Source organism: Panicum virgatum, chromosome 9K, assembly GCF_016808335.1.
Source record: "Panicum virgatum strain AP13 chromosome 9K, P.virgatum_v5, whole genome shotgun sequence".
NCBI classification, from domain to species: Eukaryota; Viridiplantae; Streptophyta; class Magnoliopsida; order Poales; family Poaceae; genus Panicum; species Panicum virgatum.
Genome location: NC_053144.1, coordinates 940226 through 953040, shown reverse-complemented (window position 1 = coordinate 953040; position 12815 = coordinate 940226). Strand labels below are relative to the sequence as shown.

The window sequence follows — 12815 nt, the reverse complement described above, 5'->3', positions numbered from 1 at the left end:
CGACGGGGCGATAACGTTTTCGGCCTGAGCAAATGTGGCCCAGCCCAATCTGATCCGGCCCATGTGCGTTTCCATTCCAGATTACAAGCCAGCGGCCAGCCACAGCCAGGGGAAAACAAAAACAAGCATGTGCATTTCCATTCCAGATTACACATGCTGACTACTTGCTTAATCCAGAAGGAGAGAAGTGATTCTAAATTAATTTTTTACTTATTTGAAGATAAAAAGAACTGCGGAGTAATTAATAATCAGTAGGCTAGTAGTCTGGTGGACTTGTCGAGGCACTTATGGGGCTCCCGGACGATGAACACCTCGTCGGCGACGGCGGCGTGCAGGTCCTGGTTGCGGTGCCACCGCCAGAGCGCGTGCGTCTCGTTCTTGACCTCCAGGATGCCGTGCCCGAAGCTGCTCTCCCTGTAGGCGCTGTACTCCGGCTGCCGGTCCCAGCAGAATCTCCCGGCGGCGGGGCCCGACGTGAAGTTGGAGGCGCAGAGGCGGCCGCCCATGAAGGGGTCCGGCGTCGACGCCGGGTCCGGGCAGTGGCCGGGCTCGTCGGCGTGGGCCGTCGCCATCTTCTCCCGGTTGCCGCCGTCGCCCACCGAGATGTGCACGGGGCCGCACGGGTCCAGCGTGTAGTTGAACACCCGGTTGGAGCGCTCGTACGCGTGCACCTGCGACATATTCGATTGAGCATTGTTCATCAGACAACAGTGTGAAGCGAAGTTTTCAGACGACAGTCGACAGTGGTAAAGTAAAACTCGATCGGCTTATTACATGGCCGGTGAAGACGACGTCGACGGCGTACGAGTAGAGGAGCTCCTCCATCTCCACCCTCATGCACTCGGCCTCCCTGTAGTGAGCCTTGTAGGTGGTGTACCAGGGCGCGTGCCACCCGGCGATCAGCCACGGTGTCACTGACCTGTCCACCTTCTCCAAGTCTTTCTCCAGCCACCGGTATTGCTCACCTGACCGCCCACGAATTTTGATTACTTGTGAGTTGACAATTGTTCCCACAGTATTAATTAGAGGATGGTAATTCAGCTTTACCTGATTTCTTGTAGTCAACGTACGAAGCGAGCATGACGAAATGGATGCCACCAACATCAAACGAGTAGTAGAACGGAGAGAAGGATCCGCTCTCCTCTGACGGGAACGCGAACCTGGAGCTGTAGGACGCAAACGTCTTGTTGTGGATCTGCTCCTCGATCTCATGGTTCCCTTCGACCACCATCATCGGGATGCTGGACGTCACGGGCTCCATGTACCTGCACCACGACACCCATGCTCTCAACTCTTCTGAATCCAATCCCCACTGCTGGTTAAGCATTCTGAACAAACTAAATTACTCTGAATGTCTGAATGAAACGAGTATGGTTCTGAAGAAAGAATGTTCAGAGATTTCATTCTTTCAAAGAAAGAATGTTCAGAGATTTCATTCTTTCAAAGAAAGAATAATGTTCAGAGATTACCTTCCCCAGTAGTCCCAGCGCGGCTGGTAGGTCTCGTGGATGGGCGTGGAGTTGGCGAAGGTGCACGAGTAGCAGTCCGTCCCGGTGCCGTTGGTGAGGTAGAGGTTGGCGTAGCAGACGTCGCCGAGGAGGAGCACCAGGTCCGGCTGGTTGCGCACCATGTGCTCCACCGTGGCCGTGGTGTTGTACGTGAGGCCCAGGTCCCCGACCACGGCGATCCTCCCCGGGTAGCTCCTGGGCCCGACGGTCGGCATCGTCCGGAACGCGCGGACGTCGCTCATGCCGCCGGGGATGGCCGGGTCGCCGCACCGGTAGTAGTACCTGGTCCCGGGCTCCAGTCCCCGGAGGCGGACGTGGTGGATGATGCCGGAGGTGTAGTTCCGGAGGCCCTCGAAGGGGTAGAGCTGGCTGTACACGAGCGACTCGCCGGCGGCGGCCTCGTGGGGGAGGGAGTCGGCGGCGAGGCCGTAGCGCACGACGCTGCCCACGGCGCCGGGGTCCAGCGGCTTGACGCCGGCGCCCATCTGGAAGTCCCCTGTGATCCAGGAGACCCAGGCGGAGGTGGGCTCGGCGGAGAGCGCGACGGCGACCTGCTCGGGCGCCCAGCCCGTGACGCGGCGCCGCACCCGCGGGTCCGTGTCCGGCAGGTCCACCGCGTGGCCCCTGTCCCCGAGCGGCACCGTCACCGGGCGCGCCGGCCTGGACAGCGTCGACGCCGGCTCGGCGGAGGAAACCGCGGCCGCCGCCGCCGCCGCAAGCAGCAGCGGGAGGAGTGAGCCCCGGCGCATTGTGCTGCTCCCTCGCCGTCGGGCTCCGTGGCGCGCCACGACAGATCGGCGGGTGGCCGTTTGGGATTTATTTGGAAGGAACCCAAAAAGGGGCTGGAGGACGGCCGGCACAGTTGCGGCGGCGGGCCCCAGCCACCGCGGATTTGGAATGAGCCGGCCGGCCGCGGGCGAGGGCGGGGAAGAAAAGGCAAGGCGTCGGGAAAGGGAGTGGTGCTGCGTAGCCCCCGATGCTCCGTGGCGGAACTCCCCCTCGGAAGTTGATGCTCTCTGCTGCGCTGATAAATTAAACTCCTTGCTACTGTAATTAAAGATGATGCCCCGCATCGTCATCGAAGCTGCATACTCCAAGCTCAGCTATCGATGATCTACCCGATCCACCTTGGTGAGGTGGTGTGCTTGCGCTTTGCTCGGAAGAAAAAAGAGGACAGACGAGACCCTTTTGGTGACGTCAGCGCCGGTCGGCTTGCTCTGGAAGGCAAGGAATATTCCAACGGCACCAATGGTAGATGCCGCCGCCGCCGCCGCCGACCCATGAGACCCTTTGGTGTTTTCCGGGAGGTCCTCACTCACTGGCCTTGTTTGGTTGTGTTCTAAATTAGATTAGTACACACTTTAACCACTAATTAGGGATATTAAATAAAGTCAGTTTACAAAATTAACTTCAGAACTCTACGGTAGAAACCGTGAAGAATCTAATGAGGTCTTTAACCGAATGATTTGAGGATGGTTACTATAACATCACTGTAGCCAATCATTGATTAATTACTGTCATCAGATTCATCACGAAAAATTATACATATTTCTAAAAAAAAATTTACAAATAGACTTCATTTATTACTTCATTCTAGATCTAGAAAACCAAACCCAAACAAGGCCATTTTAGCGAGCTAGTGTACTCTGGCTAAATTTTTCAAAAAAAAAAAGTGTACTCTGGCCCAGTTTAGTTCAAAAAGATTTTGTCAAAAATATCACATCGAATATTTGGACACATGCATGAAGTATTAAGTGTGGATTTAAAAAAATTAATTGCACAGTTCATTTAAAAAACGGTGAGTCGAATCTAATGAGCCTACTTAATTCATAATTTGCAATAGTGATGCTACAGTAATCATTCGTTAGTTATGGATTAATTATCTACATTAGATTCATCTCACTATTTTCAGGCGAGTTCTATAATTAATTTTATTATTAGTCTATATTTATTACTCTTAAATTGTAAGACTCTCTGTGATCTCCAAAAAATTTTATTTTGAAACTAAACCAGCCGCAGCTCGCCTTGTCGGAATCCGATAGGAAGGACGGCCACCTGCCTAGCCTAAGCCCTGGTAGTAGCAGCTTTGGTCGATCAAATTCGCCCTTATCTAAAGCATTTAAAAATTTTTAAAATAGAATTTTTTTCATACTTAAAATATTAAATATAGACTAATTAAAAATTAATTGCAGATTCTGTCCACATATCGCGAGGCGAATCTAATGAACTTAATTAGTCCGTCGTTAGCATATGTTTATTATAGTAATCAATGTAGCAATTTAGTATCTAATTATGGTTAGATTCATTAGATTCGTCTCGTAATTTAGGTCAGTTACGGAGTGTCATCACACAGTTGACAAGAAGAGTTTTTTAAGAACTGTGCCAGTGGAGGGTCATGGTGATAACACTCCTCTTTTTTTTCCATAAATACTCTCTCATCTCTCCTACCATGTCAGTAAATTTAATGCTCATGATATTCCTATTGAGACTAGCCTTACAAGCAAACTATGTAATTAATTTTTTATTTTATCTAGATTTAATACTCCATGTATATATGTGATATAACTTTGATGTGATATTTACGGACGTAAACTTTTTCCATCTAAACAAACGAGACCTCGTCGTCTCATCCACCGCCGTGCCCATGCGTTAGCCTACCGTGCTCGTGGGCTGTACACGAATCCAATCAGTACTGGGCTGATTTCGCCCCACACCGCTCCTGGGCCAGCCAACGGAAACCTACGATGGGAGGCGCGATCCGATCCAAGCAGCAAGGTGGTGTTGAACCGCCAATCCTATATATCTTATATATCTTCCGGTAGATTTTTTCTTCCACATCTTCCAATGTTTGAGATTCGTGCAACCCTTTGCAATCGTTGGATCGACACAACCAAACCCTAACTCTCACTTGCGCGCTCCCTCCGACGCGGCCCGCGCACCCCACTGCCACTGGCGCTCCCTGCCCCGCCGCCCTCCTGTCCCGCACGACGCGCCTGACTTGCCGCCACCGCTGCTCAGCGTGGGCACGGCCACCGCTGCCCGCACGCGCCTCCGCGGCTCCGCGCGCTGAGCTCGGCGAGTTGCCGCTCCCGCACGCTGAGGTCACGCCCGCCTCCGCCCGCCGGTACCGCCGCCGCGCGCCATGCTCGCCAGCCACCGCCGCGCGCCCGCCCGTGCCGCCGCTGCGCGCCGAGCTCGCCGGAGAAGAAGATTGCTCGTCGGAGAAGAAGCGCCTTCAACATTTTAATTTAGTATTTTCAATATTTCGCGCTTCCAATTTCAAAATTTTCTCTTTACAGTTCCAACAATTTGAAATCAAATGTTGAATCTGTTTATAACAAATATTGAGTTAATGCTATCAAAATATTAAATATATTTGCAGCAGCTAATTGGGTCAAATGACCTTTAAATATAGATAGCTTATGTATGATGCATAGCAGCTCCCTGTTTGAACCGCGCCGCCGCCCGAACCAAGCAGCAGCGAGGGGGAGCAAAACCGCCGCCGCCCACCCGCCCCGATTCGCCGCCGCCCGCCGCGGAGGACATGGCGTCCACTTTCTCCTTCCCGGAGATGACCCCGGCGCAGCTCGCGGAGGGGCTGCACACCTTCGGCATCGCGCCCGCCGCCAACCTCCGCGCCGAGGACATCGCCACCCCGCAGCCCGACCTCCTCCTCTCTCTCTCTCTCACGCCCGGATTTGGATTCGTATTTCGCTCCGCAGCGACGACCTCGACGAGCAGCCAGGGTTCGACCAGCTGCAGAAGCTCGACAACCCGGAGCTCTACATGGGCGCCATAGGCCTCGGCCGCATTTACCACAGGGCGCGGAACGTCCTCGAGTCCATCCACTTCGGGGCCTCGGGGGCCTCACGCTCCGCGACTTCCTCTGCCCCGAACCGCGCCGCGTCGTCTACGTCCTCGGCGCCGTCGTCAACTTCCTCAACTTCAGGCACGAGAAGCTCGCCCTCCTCAACCCCATCGTACAAGAGTTCTCCGGCGTTGATGAGCGCCTCACGGATGTCAGTGTTAGGACCGCCGAGGTCTCCCGCCCATACTGTCTTCTTCGCGGCTTCTGCCTTAACTGCAGTGCCAGGGGAAATTACTAAAGTTCCTCTCCACGGGTATTTTCCTTTTCCCCTCATGCAGCTTCAGAAGGTGAAAGAGGATCATGTGTACAAGGAGCAGATGGACGAGCCTGCCGTCCAGCAGCTCCAGGTGGAGGTCAACGCCGTCAAGCAGAAGATTCAAGAATACAACACAAAGCAGATGGCGCTGCGAAGCAGAGCAAAAGCCATAGATGAAAAGAAAGAGGAAATCCTTGCCAAGGTGCGGATTCCTGTCCCGTGTTGCCTTTTTCTTCCTTTAGCAGACGGTGCTTGGGATTTCCTTGATATTTTGTTTTTCTTATGGTCCATGTGATCGGTGCTAAAACAGAGGATCACAAACACATGTTTTGCATGTGGCATTGTGTGGCTAGTGTCACATGTGCCAATTTTGAACCTCCTGCCAGTTACCAACCTGTTTTGGCTGGCCGCTGTCAATAATAATCTTCTCGCTTCTAGCTTGCTGCCTTAATTACAACACTCAGTACTAGCCAGTAGCCACTACATTATTTGTGGGTATTGCTGATAATTTCTGTCGATAAATTGTTATCCATGTAACCAAACATGTTAGATTAAGTCTGCGCCTACAACGTTGGCAATTAGGAAGTAGTATGAGTTACCAATGAAATTAACTGATAAGTCATTATGGTCAAAAGTTCTGTTCAATACCAACAAGATAACAAATTATGTTCAGATTATTTGGTTCTGTTTGGCCTACCCAGTCTTCTAGAATGGAGTTACTTGGCCTAGCACCTGTATTTTTGGATTACCTGGAGTACGCAGCTGAGTGTGAGCTACCGTTTGGTCGGTTCGTAGGCTCCATCCGGCATCCAGCATAATCGAAGACATTGAAATTTTTAATCATCCACTGGGTGCTGACATTTCTTCCAAACTAATAATTGGTATTTAGCTGCATCCGCTTTACTCTTCATATGTGGACTTTGGCTCGTCAAATTAAACTGGAATGTTGGTGTTCTATATAAAGTAACACTTCATAATGTTGCATCCACTGCTTTTTTTTTGTTGACAGATCTCCCAAGCTGATTTCGAGTTGATGAAACATTCCCAAGAAAATTCAAAGCTATCATCCAAAATCGTTCAGTCCCCAGAAAAGCTTCAGGTAAGTCGTTTCATCTTTTTTATTTATGTTTTGTGGCAGGCATAAAGTTCATGGAAGGAATACTTTAGGTCCAGAATTACTTTCCATGGCATAACTGCATGCCATGGTTTTCCTTACTGATTTCCTTGAGAGAACTAGGACTAGTAAGGCCAATCTCAGTGGAAGTTTCATGGGCACAGTTACCAAGACTGGGAACTAGGTAATTGTGCCAGATGAGTTTCATGGTTGAAGCGTCCCCTCATAAGAGAAGACTTAAAAATGATACAATATCAGTCCCAGAAGGCTGATAACACTTTTATTACATCAGATGGTACATCACCGTACAACTCTACGCGGAAGTGGGCAGTGAAGCGCCACTATCGCGAGGATAACAACTAACACTCACACAATGATATTAACTACGAAGAGGGGGTCATCAGAGTCTTGCGCCATACGGACCTTCCTGCGGGTGACCCTATCCACAGGCAAGGTTGGGTGCAGGACGGGACCTCTACTCAACATCTTCGGGAACGAAGTCTGGATCTTCCTCTGTAAGAATTAAGAATGTGGTGAGTACAAACGTACTCAGCAAGTCCAACCACACCCACGGAGGGGGTATAAACAGAATATAATGCACAGGATAAACTAAGGATAAGACTAGAGTTTAATTTACGGAAAGCTAATTTTTATGCAGGGTTCATTTGAAAGAAAGAATTTTCAAAACAAATTTTTCTTGTACCGGGTAACACGTAGTGTTGACCCACACAGGATCCAATTTTAAGCTGCTACCGGACTCCCCATCCGTCGTAGCACACGGCACAACTGTCGGACACTTTACCAAAACCACTCACGCCAACCCGTCCATTCCCAAAAGAAACACTAGTTATGTGACCACACCGTAACTCGCGCCAGTACCGTGGGCACGGCTATTCGAATAGATTTTAACTCTGCAGAGGTGTGCAACTTTACCCACAAGCGGGGTACCACAACACGATCACCTTAGTGTCGGTGCAGATCCCAACAAAGCCATTACCCACCTTAGTTAGACCTGACTAGCGATCACGGGATCCACCAAGGAGTCATTGACCTATCACAGAGGTTTTAATCGGGGCATAAGTCACACAGAGTTAATCCCTTCTCCTTGATCACCCGTTGCTCTCAGCTCTCCTGATGGCTATCAGACTAACTAGTCTCCTTGATGACCCGTTGCTCTCAGCTCTCCTGATGACTATCAGATTAACTAGTGGGGTTTATGCTAAGCCGTTGCCCATACAGCGGTCGTGTGGTTTGCACGATAGTGGAGTTAGGTGAGATGACACATCAACTCGGTCCTTAGTTGTGACAAGATGTATATCTCCCTTGTTTTGCCACACAGGCACGAGCACACCATTCAGCAATTCACACAGAAGTGACATCCATCCTGTCTAAACTCATCCTTCGAAAATTCCACATTTACCCTTCCCACACACACTCACACATTTTCTTTTTATAAAACAAGTTGTACTGAGTTTAAGGTCCTAAGCGTTCTAGCAGCGATTAACGTCCAAACACATTCAGACATTAATCTAGGTGGTTAAGGAATGGTTATAACAAATCAAGGGGTGGCTATCCAACCATGTTTTCAGCAGGCAAAACATATGCAATTTTATAAATCAGGCAAATAGGTTGTGTTTATAAAAACTAGGATAAAACATGCATCAAAGGGTGGAATTGAAATTGCCGTCTTCGAAGCATTCCGGGAAGTCCTGCTCGAGGTACTGTCCTTCGGGTTTGGGGTCGCGGAACTGATCCTCGTTCGCTTGCAGTACTGCTTGTTGACGGGTTCTCCCTCGTTCACACCGTGATCTATGACGCATACAGACAAACACTCAATCAAGAAAAAGAAAATAAAAGTTTTATCGTTGAGCTCGATTCGGAAACAATTAAGATATGAGGATAGGAGTAATATTTTTGGGCGGTTTTCTATTGGCATGGCCAAAATTATAATAGGAATGGCGTGGTAAAGTTTCAGGTCGATCGGAGATTGTTTGGTGCATGAAATGATAGGTTACAGAGAGGTTTAGGGTTGAACGGGGGTTCAAGGGCCTTTTTGTAAATATTTTTGAGGGGCAAGGGCTTGGTCGTAATTTTAGAAAATAACCGGGCTATTCTGAAAAAGGTCACGGGTTTATTTAGAATTAAGTTTATATGGTGAAAGAGTTTATTTTGGAATATGATAAAAGAGAGGGTTTAATTTGCAAAAAAGTTAAAGAGTGGGAGGGCTCTTTAAGAAATAATGAGAAAGGGAGGGGCTTTTGGGCAAAAAGCCCTTTCTTCTCCCTTCTCCCTTCCCGCAGAACTGGGGAGGCGCGCCTGGGCGCCGGCGGCGGTCCTCGCCGGCGGCCCAGGGCACGGCGGCGGCCGGGGCCATGGGGGAAAGAGAGAGGGAGGCTCGTGGGGTCGACTCCCCCCCTCGATTTCAGGGAAGAAGGCTCGCAGGGAGGGGAGCCATGGCGGCGGGCGTCAGCAGGCGGCGACGGCTGTGGTGGCGCCGCTGCGGAGCTCCACGGCGGCCAAGGAGAGGACGGAGAGTGAGAGGAAGCCATTAGGACCCTGTTCCCTACCTTGGCTCGGGCTAGGACGTAGCGAGGTGGGCTGTCCACGGGGGCCGGCGGCGGCGAGCACAGGAGCTCGTGGCGGCGGCGCTGCGGAGCTAGGGAGGAGGCGAGCGGCGGCTGGGGTGGCTGTGGTGGTGGGGAAGTGGCGTAGGGGCCTACTTATAGGCGTGGGAAGGCGGTGGGGCGATGGCCGCGTTGGTGGCGGCCCGGCGAGCTCGGCGGAGCGCCTTTAATGGCGTTCGGCCTCTTGTGAGTGTCGCGGAGCGGCGCGCGAGCGGCGAGGACGACAAGACGGCTCGGGCAGGCGCACGTGGGGAGAGGGCCGGCCGCTGTGCGCGAGCAGTGTGGCTCGGCGGCGAGGCGGGGCGCTGTGCGGCCGGCGGCGTTGCTGCGCGCGGCCTGTGGCTCGGGCGGCGAGGCGGCGGCGCTGTGCGGCCAGGCGAAGCACAGGAAGGCGGTGGCGGTACTAGACGACGGGGGTGCGGCGTGTGGGCAGGCGGGCAGGGCGGGTCGTCAGCGACGGGCGGCGCGGCGCGGCGTGGGCAGGGCGCGCGTCGAGGCGGCGAGGGGCTCGGCGTGCAGGGGCGCGCACACGTGCGCGTGGACGGGAGCGGGGGTGCGCGCAGCAGCGTGTGGGGCAAGGGCGGCGGCGAGCTGAGCGTCACTCGGGGGCGCGCGGCAGAGGAGAGGGAGGGAGGAAGGAGGGAGAGGGAGGGAGGAAAAAAGAAAAAGAAAAAGAAAAGGAAAGGAAAGAGAGAGAGAGAGAAAGGGAGAGAGAGGGAGGGAAAGCGAGCGTGCACCGGCAATATTCGCGGTCGGCGGTCGCGCGTGGGCGACAGGCAGCCGAGTGGCGCGGGATGGGACGGCGGCGAGGAAAAAGAGGGAGGGGTACGGTCGGCGGAAAAAGGAGAAGAAAAGATGGAGCGACGCTTGAAATCGGGTGTCGGTACGGTGAAAATTTTCTGGGAAGGAAATAGGGTTTAGGGTTAAATAAGCTCAACGATGAAAAAGTTTTGAGAAATATTTTTAGCGCGTGATTTACTTTGGTAAATTTTTCGGGATGTCACAATGGTGAAACTCCCTCATTCTCTCTCCTCGCCATGTCAGCAAAATGGATGATGTGGCAGGGAATTTAATGCCATGAAACTCCCATTGAGACTGGCCTAAGGATGTTGCCATTCTTTCAGCTGTCAGATTGACTTCAGTACTTGACGGTTCACTGTGACAATGCATGAATTATTTGTTTTGCTTGCTATAGCAATCATCACAGGAAGCTCTATCTTGTTTCTTGCGTTCATTTAGAAAATGTTCATTTTTCCATTGAATAGAATCACTGGCGCTCATATCTTTATGTGCTATGCCTGTCTTTTCGATGTGCATATGATGTCAAATTGATTGGATCCGAGCTATGTACCTCAATCAGCTAATCTGCATCTTGTGCAAGCTTGTATAGTAACTAACTAACTATGGGTTTTATTTTCTATTGAAGAAAAACCTTGAGGAGAAGAAAGGAGTCCGTGATGAGTTGAAGACCTTGGAGAGGATGGCAATGCATAAAGTCCAGGACAAAAACAATACTCTTGAGATGTATACAAAGGTACTATTTATGGTATACACTTTTTTATGCAGATTTGCACAACCATTTCTCACACTTGTTACAATCTTACAGTGGAATTTGCTATAATTTCTTATAAAAGTTACAGATCATGTGCTAGCAAAATAGTTCTTTTCTTGTTCTCCTGAGTTCCCATTTAGTTGTCCACGCAACTTCAGATCACTCTTTTCTTACTTCTACTGATGGGCCTTGCTCAAATCAGAAGAATCGTTTGACACTTATTGTTGTTCAATGTGAGGCTTCACCTTTCTTATTCCTTGATACTCTATTGATGCAGTCGCATAAATATCTTCGTTTTGCAGGTCTGTGAGAAACTATCAAAGCATCTCTCTAAAATCGATGCTCTACATGAAATGGTACGAGTAGCTGCAAACCTTTCTTGTATGCAAGAATGTTCCTTTCCCCTCGCTGATTGCACGCTTGAGTCATATTGGTCTAACAATGACTGTACAAAATATGTCGTACCTGCTAGAGCACTGCTGCTAAAGCTTCTGAGAAAGAGGTTAAAGCACTCAAAGCCAAGATTAGTGATCAAAGTTTGGAGACGAAGACCCTTGGTATTAAAGCTGCTGAATGGCAATCAAAAGGTTTTACTTCTAATTTTTGTATGGCTCAAGTACTGTTCAGCTAGTTCTTAATTCAAATGTCCTCATCACATCTCTTTGCTTGAACATCTTGCAATTAGTACATGAAACTGGGGACCGTCTCAAGGCAAAGGAGAAAGAAAGGGACCAAAGAATTGGAGAGAATGAACAGAAGATGACTGCACTGAAATCTGAAGTTGAATCAGAACTTAAGCGCCTTGCAGATAGGGAAAGGGAAACTGAGGAGAAAGTTGCAAAGGTGACTCTTTTTCTCCTGATTTGTTCGGCTGTTGAAATTAGAATCCATTCGAAATTACACTGTATGAGTTGCTGCATCCAATGTCTACTGCTTTACGTATTACCTTTGATGATACCTTGGAGGCTGATTAGTAGCTGTGGGCTCTATAAATCTCGAAGGTAGGAAAAAAAAAGACAGGCGATTCATCTAGTACTTGATTAGCAAAGCCTGTAGGCTTCTGTCATCCTGTTTCTCCATTTTATTGTTTCTCTTTCAGAATTGCTGACATACTGTCCGCCTATCTGTGAACAACGCAGGCCTGCTGATTTATGCTCCCAAGCTGATGCGGTAGACGTTGCTGGCAGAAAAAAAACGAGAGGAAATCTTTGCCAGGTTTGAGCAAGTTTGCGAGACGGTACGTCCCTAGCTAGAAGGGGTGTTTGATTTCCTAAAAAGACACTCCTAGTAGATAAGGCTGCTGACATAACCAAATCTTTCTCCAGGCAAACCTGTACATGGATGGCATCGATCGTTCCGTCCAAGAAATTGACGAAGCGAGTATGGCCATTATAGGCCAGAGTGTCGCTTTATGATGGATGTGCATATGTAGTAATTGAGCTAGTGCTCCCCTTGTGTATATACCTGATTACCTGGACTGGATTCTGGGCGACATTTGCATCTCGATCCATGCTGCTCTATTCCAGTATGGTCGTAATAATTCGTAATGTGGTCAGCCAATGGGAATGATAGTATCTCCGGATTGTTGTGCCACAACTCCTCAATTCTCAAGTTGTGGAAGGGACAAACCGAGAAAGCAGCACAGATTCTACCAACCGAATCGAGGATTCTGGCCAAGTTTCGGTTCGGGATCGAGTTGCCACAAGCTTCACCTCGACCTCGGGTAAGCAATTATGTTTCCGACCCCTGAGACCCTGACTGCTATTTCGAGGCGAAACGGGTCGTTGAACATTGTGCAGGCTTCGTCCGCACATGTTTTCACTGCCTGCCTCGGTGGTATTTGAATGAATTTCACGTTTAGGAACTACTCCTACGTAGTGATTTCGCACCAAT

At 50.2% G+C, this 12815-nt stretch overlaps 1 protein-coding gene and 1 pseudogene across 1 annotated transcript; one reads left to right on the top strand and one right to left on the bottom strand.

Annotated features, from left to right (window-relative positions):
- Positions 1 to 111: 111 nt before the first annotated feature.
- Positions 112 to 2709, bottom strand: LOC120649106 (purple acid phosphatase 15-like). The gene is made up of 4 exons (XM_039925791.1): positions 1470 to 2709; positions 1048 to 1265; positions 775 to 965; positions 112 to 671 (listed from the first exon to the last, which is right to left on the bottom strand). Exons 1-4 carry the CDS (start codon positions 2585 to 2587, stop codon positions 249 to 251), a joined length of 1950 nt encoding a protein of 649 aa, XP_039781725.1. The 5' UTR covers positions 2588 to 2709; the 3' UTR covers positions 112 to 248.
- Positions 2710 to 4978: 2269 nt separating this feature from the next.
- On the top strand, positions 4979 to 12496 carry LOC120649109 (annotated as a pseudogene).
- The last annotated feature ends 319 nt before the right edge of the window (positions 12497 to 12815 follow it).